This window comes from Neopsephotus bourkii, unplaced genomic scaffold (genome assembly GCF_033783945.1).
Source record: "Neopsephotus bourkii isolate Nb327-2 ecotype Australia unplaced genomic scaffold, CSIRO-AGI_Nbou_v1 NB_1574, whole genome shotgun sequence".
In the NCBI taxonomy this organism is placed as follows: domain Eukaryota; kingdom Metazoa; phylum Chordata; class Aves; order Psittaciformes; family Psittacidae; genus Neopsephotus; species Neopsephotus bourkii.
In genome coordinates this window covers 3,339,223-3,357,859 of record NW_026902050.1, presented here as the reverse complement: position 1 = coordinate 3,357,859, position 18,637 = coordinate 3,339,223, and the positions used below count along the sequence as shown (strand labels likewise).

General features: G+C 47.4%; 1 protein-coding gene across 10 annotated transcripts in view; it reads right to left on the bottom strand.

The window, feature by feature from the left end:
- MBNL1 (muscleblind like splicing regulator 1) overlaps positions 1-11,733 on the bottom strand; it is a 103,138-nt gene extending 91,405 nt beyond the window's left edge. For 3 of the 10 annotated variants that reach the window (XM_061371569.1, XM_061371576.1, XM_061371579.1), the window contains exon 1: positions 3,164-3,357. Coding sequence is in view for 1 of the 10 variants with exons in the window: in XM_061371577.1 (XP_061227561.1) it covers positions 2,847-2,855 (9 nt within the window). In the remaining 9 variants the exon portion in view is untranslated. Of the gene's footprint in view, positions 1-2,846; positions 2,967-3,163; positions 3,358-11,305 lie in introns of those variants that run through there. The other 7 variants (XM_061371574.1, XM_061371578.1, XM_061371581.1 and 4 more) reach the window with 6 other exon arrangements.
- Between the last annotated feature and the right edge of the window lie 6,904 nt (positions 11,734-18,637).

Here is an 18,637-nt window from a genome sequence, read left to right as displayed (position 1 = left end):
AAAGTTTTATGTATCCAAGCCAGCAGCAGGCTGCACGGCCCTTGCTGACCGCAGCCCAGTGTAGAGCCGTTCCTGCACCCCAGCCTTCCCGAGGCACCTGTGGAATGGCTGCTGCAATGGCAAGGTACTCAAGGAACCTGCACAGCACTCTACCAAACCCCTACTTGGTGTCTGGTTTCGGATTATGCTTTTGCCATCTCTCTGGTCTCACTGCGATAAACTGGGCTGAAAGCTGTCACAACCACAGGCAGTCAGCAAAGGTATAACTTCCTGGCCCTGACTGACCACCGAAAAACCTTTGAGTAAAGTCTGTTCTGAATTATGATTATAATTAATTCCACAATTAGATAATTAGAGAAGTTTTAAATTAAAGTTCTCTGCTTCCACTAATTCAACTGTTTTGGTGATGTTCCTGAAGACAGATGCTATCCATTCCTTGTTAACCTACCAGATCTAAAACTCCACCATGAGGGTGAAGGCCAAGAAGGTGAAGGTCAGGTGCCCACCTAGGAGGGCCCAAGTGGTATGCAGTCACTGGATAGATCTCAACTGGCGATTTCCCATGTTTGTAATACAGCTTTCAGAAAAGCACAGAGCTCGTGCCTCTGCGGCACGTGGCACAGCTGTGCTTCACAATACTTTTGAGACAACGAACATAGAGGAAGATTTTGTGGGCAGGTGAAAAGAAATTCACAAAGGAAGGCTGTTCCCGCTACAGGGAACGCTGGCTCTGAGCAGTGAAAGGCTGTATGGAAACTATACGCCGCACGGCAGCTGAGAGGAGGTTCACAGGATGGTGCTGGCACAGTGTCCTGACTCAAGTGAATTACAGATTGCTCACATAATGCCCCAGTTTTGCCCATTGATTCAGCTGCCTCGTAGCACAGCAAAGCATCTTGTGACCCAGACCCCTGTCTGCCATTCAAAATAAATTTAATCAGATCATGGTATTAAGGAAATGACATGATAAATATGCCCTGTCACCTTTTCTCTCATATACCAGACTAAGAACGCCATTGCCTGTATATCTTTCCTCAGCAGCCTGAGGAAGTAACAACTGCACAATCCAACTGTACAACTGTACTTTCAGGTGTCACACAAACTAGTCAGGCTCCATGACAATCATACATACAATCTACAGGGTATTAACTTTTCAAAATTTTCTTGAGTCTGGAGACTAGCTGGTTAAGAAACTTTGAACATTCAGTCATCACCATCGTTTTTCTACTTAAACATCCTTCATGTCAACTAAGCCTGAAGAATTTCAGTACTTCTGAAGCCCAGCCTTCAAATCCAGGGAAGCCCAGTTCCATTTTACAACACTCTGGCCTACACCTGATCTGATAGAAGCTGAGAAGCGGCACAGGCCCCATAGAATTTAAAGTGCAAAACCACAAGCTGCAACCACAGAGCTCAGCTCAAGCATGCACCCAGCACCCCTGTTCCCTCCAGACAGACCATCAGGGTGCTTGGCTGTCTGGAAAACCTCCCAGGCAGCGCTGCCATCTCAGCCCACAACGCATGGCAAGCAGGGAGAGTCCTGACATTTTGATTTTCTAAGCTGGTACATCCCAACCTTCCACATCCAGCTGTTCTGTCATCCATTTCAGTGAACCTGGGGATGCCAAGCCTTCAATTTCTTTCTGTCTACTTTCAGTTGCCATACTGGCTTACGGCAGCAGGTCTTGCAAGGATCAGTGCCAACACAAGCAGCCAGCCCTGGCAGAAGCCTGCCATCCACTGCAGTGTCCAAGTGCCCAACCTTGGGCTCTAACCCTCAAACCTCCCCTGCAGTAGCAGGTACCATCGGTTAATTATGTATTATGCAAATTATTTCCCTGTTGTCACTTTGGAACATACTGCCGTTTCATCACAACCCCTTTTCTGCAGTCCTGAATAAGATACAGCCCGGTTATTTATTCCATTCTATCTGCATGCCTCACTCCTGCCCGTCAGAGCCCATTACACCTGCTATCATGCAGTTTCACTCTTCTCTACTTGTCACCTGTGCTCTGCTACTGCTATGTTTGGCAGCACATATTCGCCCCTCAAAAAGAAAAATCACCAAAAGAAGTATTTCTTTTAAAGAAGTAACCATGCATTTTTCTCAACTGTTTTGCACAGACAACATTCTTGCATTTTGTTTTTCCACTATACTCGCACCTTAAACTGATCTAGCAAACTAGAAACTAGCTGCAAAACAAAGTTCTGAATGTAAGAACTTTTCTAAAAAGAATAGATTTCTGCGCAGCTGCTCTAGAAGCTCCCAGAGGACAGGCAGTACGGCCAGCGCGAATCTGACGGTCCATGTGCGCCCACCGGCATCGGCGGCCGCCCTTGCCGGCCTCCTCTGCAGAGCAAACACTTCCTCCGGAGCGGAGACTCGGCACCACACGCAGCGGCCTTCCGCGCCCGACCCGGACACCGGCCGCGGCCTCCCGCCGCCGCCTTCCCGCCCCGAGCGCCCGGGAGGCGCCGCTCGCCCGCACCTGCCCCGCACAGCGGCGGGGCGCGCCCGGCAGTGCTCTGGGCTCCCGGGACGGGACACGCGTGAAGCGCTTCCCCAGCCGGGCTGCAGCGCCCCGCGCTCGGCCCTCGTCCAAGGAGGCACGCACGGGCAGGCGCAGCCGCCCTCGAGGAGGGCTCCTGGTCCCCCGGCAGAGGATGTCTCTGCCCCCCCTCCGAGCCCAGCCGAGCAGAACAGGGCGGGCACCCCCCTTCTCCCGTGCCACCGCCCCCAACAAGCCGCCGCCCGCGGGGCCCGCCGCAGCCGCCGCGCCGCGTGAGGCCGCCGGGCCGAGGGTAGAAGCTCACCGGGCACCTGCGGCCGCCCCCACCTGACTCACCTCTGGCATGCCCGCGGGGCGGGCGGGCTGCGGCCCGGCCCGGGCTCGGCGGTGGCGGCCGCGAGGGCCCGGCCCAGTCAGGAGCTCATGCTGACACCGCCGCCGGCGCGGCGGGCGGGCGGGAGGCGGCGGCAGCGGCCCGGGCTCCCCGCGCCGGCCCCGGCTTCCGCCACCGCCCCCGCCCCGCCCGGAAGCGCTGCCCCGCGGGCAGCCCCGGGCCCAACACGGGCCCGCTAGGAGACCCGGGCCCGGGTCAGCGTGGTATTTGGCCCAGTCGCAGCTTGGCCCCAGCCCCTGTTCGGCCCGGCCGCGCTCACCTAATCCAGGCGCAGCGTCCGGGGTCCGGGCTACACAAAACCGGGGCCAAGGAGAAGAGCAGAGGCGTCGCGGGCTACCCTTCCCCAGGGACTCGCCTCCTTCATCCTCCCAGCAGCGGAGCGGCCCGGCGCCTCATGAGTCACGGTGCCCGGGCCCCAGCACACGTGCCCGGCCCCGCCACCGCCTCCGGTTTCGGAGGAAGGAAAAAAAAACCGAGGCAGCAGAACGGGGGGAGAGGGTGGAAAATGTCTCCGGCAAACAGCTCGGCCGGCGCTGCTCCTTGCCGCCCAGCGCACTGTGCGAGGCCTTGGCACCAGCATCGTCCAACTGCGTTATCCATTATACCACTATTTTTCTAGACATCAAACCCCCCAAGTGCTTTTTCACTAAGTAGGCAAGGCAATCTTTCCAGAACAGGCAAAAAGGCCATACTTCGGTGCTGCGTACTGCTTTTTCTTCATCTCAGCAAATAAGTTGTGTTGCAGACCAGTCACTTTGTGCACATGGTCCCAACGTGGTGAGCCTGGAGGCTGCTGGGGTACTCAGGGGGCTGCCCAGCTGGCATGGTGCGCCCCATGGGTGTCTTGGGCACCCCACACACTCTGGCCAGAGCAGGTGGCCAGCACTCACTGCAGCAGCTGGGCACTGCTCTGGAGAGGCCCTGTCCCTCCTACAGCAGCACAACCATCCCCAAGGTGATGGCTCTATTCTGCCAAGTGTCACAGAGTGTCACAGGACTGAGGTGTTGGTCCTGCCATGCCAGAGATGCCAACAGGAGCAGTGCAGGAGCTGCAATAGTCAGACAGTATCAGTGTGTCCCTTGCCAGGATGCTCACATCTAGGGCCATGTGTGAAGGAAGCTCTACAAAACAATGTGCCACTACCTGAAGGGACAGTAAAAGAGAAGGATGTACACCTAAACACACGGGTCTAGTCCCATCAGTGTTGGCCTGCCAGGACGCAGTAAGTGGGATGGGACTTCTAGGGACAGTGATGGGGACAAATTGTTGAAAAGAATTGGAAACAACCTCCTGATGCCAAGACTGAAGGAAGCACAGCAATGATAGTCTGAGATTTAAGAACACTGTAAAGAGCAGGAAACAATCTTGTCTCTCTAATTCTAGTGGTGAAGATGAGGAGATGGGCTTAAACTGCAGGGAGGGAGGTTCAGGCTGGATTTTAAGGAAAAAAAAAAAAAAAAGACTGACAGGGGTACTAAATCAAGGTTAGGAACCCATCTAGAGGAGTGATTCAGGTATACTCCATCCTGCCTGGGGCAAGGGAATGGATTAAGTGACCTTTTGTTCTCCCTCTTCTGGCTCTTTCTTCCACTGACCTTGCTGAGGTTTACGCTTTTTGATCTGTACTTCTCTTTTATACTGTGCAGTCTGTTCCATCCCCAAGGCTCACAATACACCTCTTACGCTGTTAATGCCTTTTTTTTTTTTCCCATGAAAGAGTCCCATGCCTTTGAATATTATGTTTTTAGTTCTCTATATTTGACCATGTTAATAAAATCAGTGGCAGGATTCTCCAACTTTGGCTTTTGATACCAGGGAAGCAGTCATGTCTTAGCCAAACTCACACCCAAAGCCTACAAACATTTGCAATGAATCTCACAAACATTTTGCTTACTTTTTGGGGGATGGATTTTTTCTTTGGTATTTTTTTTTTGTTGTTGTTTTGCAAAGCATTATATCATATGAAGCAACAGTTTATTGAAAAGGCTGAGTATATTTCAACACATGTACACGTATGTTTTTAAAAAACTTTCAATTATTCTCTTTTTCCTTAAAATTTTAATTTCAATTCTGTTTTCTTCCATAGAGAACAATTCAGAGAACTGCTACCTTACGGCAACTGCTCCAGCTGTCTCTGTACCTCCCTGGTCCCCATTACTAAATGTAACCGTAGGCCAATTAGTCAAGACGAGGAACTCCCTTCTCTGCCGTCGGCACAGGCTCTGCCCACCCAGCTCCCGTGAGTTCTGAAGCCCTGCAGTCACACCCGCGGCAGGCTGGCAGATGACCAGCGCTCTCACCTCTCCGCAGGAATGACAGCTACCACAGGGAGCCTCCACTGGGGCTTTAGCCGCTCTGAGATGTGGAAACCATTACAAAATGAACATGTCAAATGCTCAGATCTCCACCTCCATACTTTCTCCTTGCTTTGGTTGTGAAAGTTAAGAACCATTGAATAAATGAGTGTTCACGGAGAGGAAGAGTGGAAGAGTGTGAACCCTATAAATGAGTCCTGCTAATGGCATAATCTACACTAAAAGGGTACAGATAATGTCTATAAGGAAGCAATTTTTCTGAAGTCCCACCACTGTCACACATCAGTCCTTCATTGACAGGGATTGAAGCATGGGGGCATACATGGCAGGGAAAGAGGCTCAAGGGCTGCTGCCAGGAGTGGGGTCCCAAATGCTTCAGAAATCAAAACACAAAAAACTGTAGAAATTAGGTTTACAAATTTTGTCTGATCTCCCTTCTAGCTTCTGAGGGAACTAGCTCAGGCCAGTGCATCCAGTCAGCACAGGCACTTCACCAAAGGGGCTGAATTAATGTCATGCTTTTGGGTATGTCCTGTGCCTCACATCTCTCTTGCTGCTCACCAGCTTTTCTGTGGAAACACCAGATACTTCAAACACCTCTGTCCTCTACACGTTATGCTCCTGGGTGACCTTATTCCAAATTGTGATACCTACATTCTGTCCTATTTTCATCATTACTATTGCAGAAGATTCTCTCAATTGGAAGCACACAGTGGCTGCAGCAGCACTTGGAGCTGGATGCTGGGACAAGCAGCAGTCGTGCAGTGGTGCCCTGTTGCCAGAAAATAAACCCACAGCCTCCCTCCCCCCAAGTAGGCTTCCATTCTCAGACATGGTTTAATTTCATCTACTCTCTGTTCCCACAGACTGGGACTCCCATGTCATGTAGCTTTTTAAACTGTGAGGCTGGTGTTCAAACCGCCATCAACATGAACAACAGGCTAACAAGGAAAATATGAGGCACAGCAACATCAGAGAAGACAAGGAGAAAAACAAAGGTTTTATCTCCAGTATCAGGAGTATAACTTAATTGTGTTAAACATCTCTATCAACACAGACACCTTGTTCCCACTTTAATTTTAACAGCAAACATTGTGGGGGTTATAGGCCTGTGAGAACTTTGTCTTTCTATCTTCTCCCTCTTAAGCTTGTCTTTTTCTTCCAAATCTTGTAAGTTGTATTTATAATTCTGAGCATCACTTGTTACCATACCCAGTTGTTCCAGAATACTTTTATTTTTGTCTTGTAAATTAAATCACTACTAAAGTAGCATTTCCACTGCAATTAAATGTTACTTTTTATTCATGTATAGATACTGAACTGCTGTTGACTTGTGAAATTTCGATTGCTCAGAATTACATCTGCCACATCCTTCAATGCATAACAGAATAAGCCAAACCACTGCTGATATTTATTAGGCTTGGGGACTAGAAGAAACCTGCCTTTAAATTTGCCTTTTTCCCTAATCTGTACCCAGGGCTGAACTAAGCAAAGAATTATGTTTTGTTAAATGAGGTTATAACATGCTTTTCCGCTTTGAAGAATAATTCTTCACTTTATTTTGGGAGACAAATGATATTACCTGCTCAAGAGATCTGAACTCCAGTTGTTTCCTTATTCAGACTTTTTGTTCTATTATACAGTCTGTAATGAATATAATTAACTTTTTTTGTGATTATGTACTCTAATCACACCCTGCAACAGACCATGCAGAACTTCTGAACCTGTAATGAGTATTGGGATGCCTTGGCCATCCCCCCTCAGGAGCTGTCTGAGGAGCAGCCTGTGGGGCTGTATGCCCGAGGAAGCAAAGGCACATCACTGACTGTGAGATCGTGCTTATATTTTGTATTTATCTTTGGGGGCTTTTTTATAGGAACTGAAGACTGAAAGGACATAAAGAAACATTAATTTTTCTTTTGGGAAAATATGCCACAAATTTACACTTGTGTTTCAGAGAAGTGTAATCCTGATTAGTAAAAAATTCACAAAAATTGGTATCCCATTGTATTTTTCTATTTGCTTGACTTCCATGCATTTGCCTGTCGTCACACAAAGCAGCAGCGGTACAGATGTACCACTAAGATAACTTCAGCATTGGTTGCACACGCCTTGATAGTCTCTGGGAACAAATGCTATAATGGATCATTTGTTGCTCTTCCTGTTTCTGTTCTATCACAAAGGAATACATGAGGCTGCTTCCTTTCTGAATGCTTACATCAGTATGCTGGGCATTTTCAAAGCAGTTGTTCTGATCACAATGTTTTCTGTACAAACTCCTCACTGCCCAGATTTCTGTTAAATGACTTCCATAGGCCGATGTCTGCACAAATGATCTTTTCTACCCACAGAGCTAGCTTTAAAAAAACCCCAACTTGTGTCTAAACTGCGCCTCCTGGCCCTGCCTTGGCAAGAGTGCATGTGTGGCACTGCGGTGCTCACAGCCGGTATGGCAGCTCCCTTCCCAGCTCCCTGCAGCCTTGTTTAAAGAGCCTAGCTCCATAGCCGTCATTTGGTTTCATTGGCAGTTAGGTTTATTTAGTTTCATTTTCCAATCAACCCCGTTTTCACGTGACAGCACACAGCAACCTGCCTGCTGGGTTTGGTACATGCTGCCTGTGATGGCAGCAGCCCTGCCAGGCTCCGTCTGCCAGCCCTGCCTGAACTGCCGCCACTGGGTGTTTCTTCTGAGGCCCTGCTCAAACATGCTCCTCTTTTGACAAGGTCCAGCTCCAGTATGCCTATCGTAAGGTTTATGGCCTGCTCATCTGGGTTGTAATTTCTTACTGTATCCTCTAAAGGGAACATACTCTGTTTCACATGGGTTTATATGGGTTATGGGGATTAAACCCTGAAGCACAGATGCCAGACACAAGCTCTGCAGTAACAAAACGTCCAGGTAGGGCATGGTAGAGGGGAAACCATACGGAAATCTCAGGGGGCTCACAGAATATCATCTGGTAATAATTATAATTATCATCTGGGATACCAAACAAGACAATGGACTAATCTTACAGCAGAGAAAGAAATATATCAGTGGACACGTAGATTCATATGTCATTCAAACAAAAAGACATAAATTAGGAGACAAAGGAAAAGAAAATTGTGAACACAGAAGATATTTTGAGAGATATTTTATGTTTTAGAGTTATTATGTGTTATTATAACAGGAGCAAAAAAGAGGAACTCTCTTGGCTGAGGGAGGCAGCCCAGTTGCAAGTGAAGCAAGAGTCTGACCTCCAAAAATTGTGCAATGGGAGCCTGCCTTTCCCTCCAAAACCCATCCAGGAAGGCTGCAGGGCCAGCACTGACCCAACCCAGACTGGCAGAAGCTCTGGAGGCACAGCAGTGGGACACCAACGTGTCCTGGGTGCCCTGCGTGAAGATGGCTGTTGGCATCCTTTTCACAGCTATGCCTCAAGCAGAGTAGAAGCACTTCCCACTTCATTTCCTACTCCAAAATGATCTGAAGGGAAAAGTTTAAAGGAAAAACTCTGAGTGATAGGTCATGCTGTAACCAGTATGGCATTAGGGACATGAGGTGAAAATAGATTTAGATTTTCTCTTTGTTACTACAAACGTGATAAATACTCTGACAGATTACTTCAGTCTGCAGAACTAAGAAATTTATGTTATGAATGCCTTATGGAGTGTTTCCAGCCCTCCCATAGAGATCTGTTTTGTAAGACATTTGGTATGTGCAGGAGAAGGTAACCCATGGTGCACTAACCACAGCTACTTTAAGCATCAACTCAGCAAGCATCTTTCAACCATTACTCCATGAAGGCAGCCCCCCTGGCAGCCTGCTGCCTCCCCACGTAGCCACAGGGTCCTTACAGAGACCAGGTGCCTAAAGGTAGGCAGGCACTGGTGACTGGAGGTGTGCAGACTGATGCATACCCAAACAGCAAGGACCAAAGCCTCCAGCTTGGCTTGCACCAGCATTTTACTCCAAACCCCAACTCCTGCTTTGATAAGACTGTAAATCAAACAGGAATGTTTTGCTAAAGAAGAGCAAAAACTCAACAATTAAGAACCTAATTTAATCCAGAACCTAATTTAGTCCAGAAAAGGTGGCTGGACTACAGCCAGCTGTGCAGCAGAGGCAAGTGAGCGGCTTGGGTAAAACACCAGCCCTGTCAGGTGCCCTGTGCCCTACCACGCTCCCTGACAGGGCTGCATCATGCCTGCAGCCTCCCCTGGCCACAGCTGCACTGACCCCCCAAGTGTGCATCCCAGAGCAAAGCTTCTCTCCTTAATATTTACAGTAACATAGCACTCCAAGGATAAATGCATGAAGCAATCTGCAGACTCCTTAGCTGTCTGCCCTTGATCCACCCAGTGACAGCAGCAGCACCAGGCTGTAGTGACTGCAGAACTCCCACCTGGGAGGAGTGCAGAGTGCTGCCATATCCGTCTGTTCCACAGATTAACAAAAATCACGGTGCAGATACATCTAGCTTGAACTATGTCTTGTGGGTTCATTTTATCATGCCAAATAGCTGTGATACGATAGTCTCAAAACAAAACTTGCACTCTGGGTTGTTTTGTTTTTTTCATTGCCTGTATTAAAAGCAGATGCACAAATTACTTCAAACAGACTAAACACGATTACAATCTTGGAGAAGCTGTTTGCTTCCTTTTGCCCTTATTTGTTCAGCACTCATGAAACTCAACTTCCCCCCCGAAAGGCCTGACATTAAATTTCAGTCTTGGCAATGGAGAAAGCAGTCGTTACATTTCTTCTACCACAGCACAGCTTCTGCAGTAACGAACTTCCGCTTCTGCTTCACAGCAACATGGAGGCCATCACTGCCACACTACAGTGCCAAAAGGCACTTTTTTTCCTGTTTTAATGATATTATCTGCAAGTGCATTTTCGGAAAGATAATGCATGAATTTCAGACTTGGCCTTTCCGCTGTATTGTCCTTTCGTTTTAAAACTTGCAACTATGAAGTGATTGTATTTGTGTTAAAAGTACTAAAATACTGAAAACCTCTACTAGTCTGTAAGAATATAAATGAGCAAAACCACACTGCTAATTTCACAGCAAATCATTATTACATATGCTGCATCTTCTGCACTTTCAGTGCCCAGCTAGCAGTGCCAGGGTCTGCTCCCACTTCAGCCTCTCTGGGCAGTGGTGTGGCTGCTCAGTCCAGGCAAACCCTACCTGCAATCCAACCTTATATTTAATCATAGAAAACTGTCAGGTAATTCACCAGCAGTAGTGTATTTCACAGCAGCAAGCCAAGGGTTCACTCTCAGAGGATTAAAGTAATTTCAGTTTCTCTAGAGCTTTTCCGAGGATACTTGGGGGGCTGGAGCAGGGTTGGAAGAGGTGCTCTATGACAGGCACCCCCCCACCTCGCTCAGGGCTGGAGGAGGACCCTCACATCACACAGGGGGAACAGCACTCTGCCCCTGCTGAGAAATGCACCGGAATTGTGGCGTAGCCATGGCGGTGATGCCATCCAGCCCTATCTCCACTCGACTCTGCCAACAGAACAAATGGCTAAACCAGCTCCTGGGGCTCTGCTAAGCACAGGAAAATATTTCTGTCAACTTTTCTCATGCTGTAAGCTCCACTGGGAGATTAACTGACAAAATGATAGTAAAAGCAGAAGAGAAAGACGCACTCATTGGTGCTGCAGCACCTGGCTCCCACACCAGGATTGTCCTGCATGTTCCTGGGTGTGGGTCGGAGCTTGCCCAGAGTCCCGGAGGAGCTCCACACCATGGGGCCCTGCTGCACTCCAGCAAGTGCCACAAAAGTTCCACTTTGAAATCTGCCTATGGCTTTTAATACTCTTTGGAAATGCAGAGTTTTTTTACTTAAACTTTACATAATGAAATGTCACATGCAGTGCTCAGTTCTTTAATGTATTATTTAAATCTTCCCTAACTTATCTCAGGATAGCAAGACCTATACACCAAAGTCAGCACGATGAAAGGTAGACATAATAAAACAGTTTATCTTTCTGAACAGCTTACTGTAACCCGCTAAACACCTGCAGGATATCGCACTGTGAATTTGCATGACCAGCAAGGGCCACAGAGTGGGGTAAAAGGCATAATTCTTACCTGGGGTCCTGCCACGCGGGGCACGTTGCAGCAGGCTGCAGTGCTCTGGCAGCACAGCCACCACTTCCTCCGGCGGCGCGCGGGGCGAATTACAACATGCTTTTTTGCAACGGCGGGATGGTGGCCTAGCAAAGGGGGGAAGCGGTGAAAGGCCAGAAGAATTACGCTTTCCAAACCCTATAGGTCTAAGGATGCAACATAAGCTATTCACAGTGGCACACAGCAGTAACCATGGCGACGGGCTGTGGTTTGCATATATGTTTTCTTAAAGAAGCAAAAATTACTTTCAGATCATAAAAAAAGAGACGCAAGGAGAAGTGCTTTTGCACTGCAGCCACATCGCAAGTTGCGGCGTGGCTTGCTGCTGGGGAGGCTCCCGTCTCAGGCGCAAACGGATGTTCTGAAATGCGCCGGTTGAAGACATTTCCACTGCAACCTGTTAATCTGCCCATGGGCATCTGGCAGGGGGAAGGCCTCAGGCTGCCTGACAAGGCCCTCGCTCACAGTCCCTGGAAGCGGGGCAATGGCTGGGGCAGTGTCCCTGGAGCTCCCTTCCTGCTGTGAGCCACAGATAATAGCTGCTTAGCCGGCCCTCCCTTTGGCACACACCATGGCTGGCCTCACCAAACAGAAACATTTAGACACATTTTTGCTATTTCTGCTGCAGCTGCTGCCATGTCTGGGCTTCCTGCACAAGTAACAGCCCTTCCACCCAAAGCCCTGCAGAGCAAGAGCTTGCCGCATGCTGCAAAGCTTGCTAGAAACCTCCTTTGCTTAACCCAGGGAGAGAAACACTGTCCCCCTGCTCAGCTTCACCAGCCACTGCCAGCCTTCAATAAAGCAGCCGAGCAGCTCTGAGCCCAGGCAGCGCCACAGCAAGGGCTGGCTGTAAGCAGTGGGTATGGCACAGGGCAGAGGTGGCGCATGGGTGGCAGCTGGGGAGCAGCCACATGGGCACTGCTGCAGAGGAAACCTGGCTGGCTTCTGCTCCACTTGTTCAACTCACTCTCCACACGTGGTGCAAGAGGGCTATGCACTTGCAGGGCGCACTGCACAAGACCTAAGTTTGCAAAGCAGCCTGTTTCTTGGAGCTGCATCCCTGAACTGCCCGTGCTCCCAGGGTGTTCTGGAGGTGCAACCTGCAGGTAAAAGCAGCCTTGAAACCATGGCAAGGAGATATTGCAGTCAACACCAGCAGTAATTATAGTCAGCATTTCTTGCTATTTCTTTCCACTCCTCTACCACTGCGGTACTGTCAAGGCACAAAGGTTCACCATCTCATCTGACAGGATGTTGCATGAGCTAACAGTTTGGCAAGAGCTGTACAGCCCATCTCATGGCATGTAGCAGCTAACCCAAACCTGGTGTGCTGTTAGAGCAGCACACAGTCCCAGCCAACCTATCTACCCAGCCTTAGCACTGGCAGCAAAGGTGACTGCACTCAGGACTGGGAAAGGAGACATCTTCATCTGCACAGCTTCCTCACCAAGGCTGCTGCAAGGGCTGCCCTTCAGTGAAACAGAGTTTCTCCAGACCTGCTCATTTATATTGGCATGACTGGAGCCCAGGTGGGGTGGGAAGGCAGAAGCCAGCAGGGAGAGGCTGGACTGGCACTCAGCAATTTCCTCTCCCAGTTGCAGTACAGCCCTGAAATGTGGGGAAAGGAGAAGTCACACCAGTACTGGGCCTCCCTTCTGTAACTGCTGTAAACTTCTGCACTGTGGGCTGGCTGGAAGGAAGGCTTCTTACCACAGGAGCAGTGGGGCATGCCAATCCTCATGTCTCTTCCTCAGCAGCTGCCCCCAAGGTCCCCTTTGTCTGAAGGATGTCTGAATGTCTTTGTCTGAAGCAGCTCTTGCTGCTGGCTTGACTCTTCCAAAAACCAGAGCACTGCAGACAGCATCTCTCACGGATCTGCTTCCAGGAAATAACAGAAATACATAGAATGCTTAGCATAATGCAGTTACTTTAGTATGCTTCCATCTGTTTTGCTGGTGGAAGGACTTAGCTAATAATCCCTACAGGATGAAGCACCAAAAGCTTTAGGGAGCAGGATGCTCCAAGCTTGATACTTCTGCGCCTTACATCACAACATGATTCACCTTTGTACCTGGAAATTAGATTATTTACAAACCAGGCTTTTTTGCCTGTTAAATGCCCAAACAGGAACTAATAACACAATGCACCTTCACACAGACAACACTGGGAAATGGTTTTTAGTGACTCACAGAGAGGTGTTTTGCAGTTCAGCTGTGGCTCAATGGTGCGTTTCAGGAGAGACATCCTCCAGTGCTGCACCCAAGTGCTCTTGGACTCCTCTCCTGGTCATCACAGGGCAGGGCACACAAAAGAGGCTGTTCTGTTAGAAAGTGATTTAATCAGGTTGGCAAAACCTTTTGTATGGACGCTGTTTAGTTACATTAGGATTGTTTAAGATGAGGCATAAGATTGAATGAGATCAGATGCTGCTGCCCTAACCATCCATATGTGAGTCCTCAATCCACAGCAGGTGCAGTGGGGAACACATTCTAAGTGTTAGTTGCTGTTTAATATATAGTATATTAAAATACATTAACTAGTTAAGAAAATTCATGCTACAGATGTCCACTAAGCAGTGAATTTTTAAATAATGTATTTATACAGCTACTGTTTGTACATGCCCACAAACTGCAATCATCTTCCTAGGTTTTATAATGAAAAAGATTAAATAAATTTACACTGCGTAAGTTGTATTTTCTTTTTTTAAATGACCAGTGTAGAATATGCAAGCAGCGGAACACAACTGCAGGAACACAGCTGACATGAAGAGGCAGGGAGAGAGAAGGCACTTCTAAGGAGGTGAGGGGAGAAACACTATCTGCCCCACACATGGTAGCCCTGGGGAGAGAAACCATTCCTATATGCTGACCCTCCGGGCTACTCACAACACACATCTTGGTGTTAGAAAGCCGCAACTTGGACTGTGCCAGTCTCCCATGTCCTCCAGGGCAATGCCAGGCGTCAGGCGCTGCTTTTCACATGACAGTGCTATCTGCTGCACATCATTACGGAGTGAGGGCTCTCATCTCACACATCAAAGCGGCATGTTCCACCAGGACACAGGAGGTGCTGCGCAGGGCATTGTGCATGTGCGTAGAGTGCGTACACCGGCACTCATGAACACAGTGGGGTTTGATGCCAGCACTAGAAGGCAGCATGTGCAACCTCAATGCACTATTTACCAGCAAAGTGCTTCTCACAAGATAAAAACCTCAAATATTATTGCTTTGTAACTGGTCTTGAGCTGCCAGGCGCAGGTAAGCAGTTGAGAGAGTTGAAAATGGCCTGGTGTGCCTGAATGAGTTTATGCATTTTTTCAGCACCATAAGGCTTTTAAATCAAAAGGCTACCACATTTAAAATCTTGGTTTTCTTCTCTTCAGAAGTATTGCAGTTACCCCAAATCTACCTGGACCATGTGGCATAAGAGCACACTTCGTGTTATTGCATGTCCTGGAAGGCACAGGATAAACTTCCTTTTTGCCAGATTCAAGAGTAAAGTCTTTCCCTTCTGGGGTTTCCATCATTAGTTTAACCAACTGATGTAATTAACAAAGTAAACAGAGCAGGAAAAATGGAGTTACCTTCATTAGCAAAAAGTACTTCCCTCTTTTTGATAACCAGCAGTCTTTCCTAAATGGAAAGCCAGATCAGTGTTCAAATGTAAAGCCAGATACAGAATATTGCAGAGATCCAAATCAGGAAACTTGATTTTAATTGCTAATAAATAACAAAATACACATAAATTGCAGACTATAAATAAGCTAATTCGATTTTACTAAGATTTTGGAACAGCCTTCTAAGCAATAACCTAGAATTTGGCACAAATTTTTTCAAGGATGTGGACACCACTTTTCCCATCGACAAGCCTTTTTACAGGCAAAGCGCAGGCATGCTGATCATTTCGCTGGGCTTTTTAGAGATTCAGCAGCCTGTTCAGCGTAAAACCTCCAATGAAGGTGAAAGGTACTTGTAGAAATTTCAGCCACAGAGACACAACAGATAAAATTTTCCATGGGTGTCAGTCACCTGTGCAGAAGTCCAACATGCCCTCAAGGCCTCTACCAGAATGGAGGCATCTCCAGAGAGGGGCCCTGTTCTGGTCTGAAAAAATCACAGCTAAAATGACAAAGAGATTTTTTTGCCTTTGTTGTACAGCTCTTGCACTGCTGGACATAGCATGTTAGCAAACATCACCCCTTCCTGGACCTTCAGGAAATTCGCTTTAATGTGATGCTAATACATGGGCTTAAAAAAATGCTTAGAGCTGGGCCAGATATGCAGTGTCAGATATACAGTGCCAGATATGCAGCAGGGGAAGTCTTCACGCTCTGATGAATGAGTAAAACTGCTTGTTAATTACTGATTAAAGATGAACTTGTTGGCACATTTTTGCTCAGACTGTCGCTTGCTTTGCTGTGTTTCTCTTGCATCAAGCTGAAGTGTCATCAACACCAGACTGTTTAGGGAGCTTTATAGTGGTAGGTCAGATGACAGCACTTTCTGCCTATTTTTTTCATCTTTTATTAATACTACTCATAAAGAGTTGTCCAAAGTCTGAGGTCTTTTTTAGGCCTTACTCTACAGACAATGAAATAGTAAGTTCCTTTGGAAGGGCTTTCTTTTCTCTTGAGCCTAAATTACCTCCAGTGGGGGCTTGCTGGGAAGAAGGCAGCTGGAGACCAAGCACAGGGTCACTGTCTGCCTCTTGCATTCGTGCTGGAACAACATTTTTCCTGCTTGACAGCTCGTCGACGCTTTGTGCATGTTCCCTGGCTGAAGTCATAGCACTGCATGTGACTTGTTGCTGTGGAGATGCCTGTATCACAAACAAGGGAACATGATGCCAGAGAGCAAAACAGTACCGAAAAGCAGAAGAGCTGAAGAAAATACTTTCTTTCCCTGCAAATGTCATTAGCAATTGCTAACCTTGTGAAGGAAGGAGCTTCAGAAAGGACGATGAATGCGTCTGTTCCCAGGCTGCAATGGGGCCAGATGGGCCATCCCGAGGTCAGTTGTCCACACTCAGGGCTCATGCCATGTGGCAGCAGCAAGACCACTGTTGTGTCAGAGTCTGCCTCTGGGGTTTGCTGTGACTTGTGCTTTAGGTTCAAAAACCTGAACGCACCAAGATGTTCAATTCACAATTGACCTGACAAAGCTCTGAAGAACAATTGCATGGCCTGGCAGCCGTGTGAAAACCCTCAGAGAAGAGGAGCATGCAGTGCTACAGGCTGTGGAACTGGGGAAGAGCTGGGAGATAATGCTCCCTGGACAAGCTCCATCTCCTTCCCTCCCACAGCAGTCCTGGCTGGAAGGGGGAGGGATGCTTCACCTGTGGGCCACAAAGAGCTATTAAACCAACACTGCCATTACAGGGCTGAACACATATTATAGTTTTTAGGGGATTCTGGTATTGTTTGTTGCTACAGATTATTGTATTTTTAATTCTGTTTGGGATGCCACTTCAAGAGAGAAGCTGAGTGTTGGAAAGGGGAGCAAATGTGACCTGCAGATTTACTGAGAACCCAGGAGACCAGCCTAAAAGACAGGCCTCACTGAGGAAGGGCAGGTCTGCTGAGCAGTGCTGTGCAGTGGCTGCCAGGGAGCCAGGAGCTGCGTCCCAAGGAGCCAGTTCTAATGTTATCACCCTCCACACAGGCAAAAACACCAACATCCCATTCAACAGCTGTTACGGTAACTGCTGGCAAAACCAGGGGGTATAATTGCACATGGTTTTTAAGCATCCCTGTATTAGTTCATTTTTTGAGTCAATAATACAATTTCATAGTTATGCAAATTATAGTGGCTAAAGAATAAATGAAAATTCATAAAACAGTTCTTCTGAAACCAAATACCCTCCACAATGCTGAAAGGATCCAAGTTTATTTTCAGGTTGTTTTGAGGTTTTCTACAGATAATTTCTGCTTTTTTTTGGGGTGGGGGGAATGGGGGAATAGCTCTCTTTCATACCTGTTCTCTGTTAAAAAAAAAAGCATTTGAGCAAGAAGCAGAAATATAAGAAGTACCATCTATGTACTTCATAGCATTCATGCATGATGAATGATGCAACTGGCACGTGCACTTACACATCACTCTCATGAATGGTACTTCCCAGTTAGGCCATTTACTATTCAACAGAACAGGAGAACAGGACCTGGAAAAGAACAGCATAGCCAAGAAGTAGCAAAAGCCAAAATGAAATAAGTCTCCAGGTGTCCTGGGTTCAGCTGTAGCATGCATTTTTCTCCTTAGTAGCTGGTACAGTGCTGCTTAGTAGCTGGTACAGCCCTGAACCCAGGACACCAGGTAAACTGCATTAAAGTCAGTGGGGATGCAGCCCATTCCCAATAAAAGCCACCTTTGTGCAGCAAGCCTGTGCAGGCACATCATAGCATGCTACATCCCTGTGGCCACTTTGTTCCTGGGGACTCATGAAGTTGCACCAGCCATTGCTGTCACAAGCCTCATTTATACACATCCCAACTTCAGTGGAAGCTCTACAGATTTATTTGCTAAAAGGAGCCAGGAAGGCATGCAGACCTTTGTGCATACATAGCCCCCTAAAAATATCAGTGCTCTTGTATGACTGAATTTATAAAACTGGCCAGTATCTTCCCAAGCTGTTTTGCTCCATGATAAACAAACAGGACATCTACTGTACTTCTGCTTCAGTAATGGTATGTATGTGCTGAGGAGAAACAAAATATACTGACTTGCTTTTTGATATTCTAGGATGCAGCCCGGCTGGCATCCACTTCACCAAGTGGATCAAGGAAGTAAGACAGGTAACTCCTGAATATGGAAGATAGGCAGTCTATTAATGCAAAGTACACCAGGTAAAGTGACTGATACTAATTTGGATTCTGTGCTTTGCAGTTTTTTCTTTCTGTTGATAACTATTTAAGGCCTTTCTGATAGGATTTTGTTTTTGTTTTTGTTTTTTTTTTGTCAGTTTGTTTTTAGTAAATGCATCCAGGCAGAAGATAATAGGTAGTTTCAAGAAGCCAGCGAGTGCTTTGGATAGCAGGCTGACAAATCCTCCAAACAGCTGATTCTTACAATCTGTTTGTACTCAAGACTACTTTTCTCCTTGGATGCATGCCACCATAAGCATGGTGTTTAAAGCAAGCCAGCCTTGCTCCCATGCACTTCGTTCTGAATACAGGAGAAAAATCTTTATTTCACCTTCCAATTAACCTGATTTGTGAATCCAGAACCAGAAATATTTTCATTTCCTATCAGGAGCAATATACAGTGCTCCATTATTGCTAAGTTACTGGACTGATAAGCT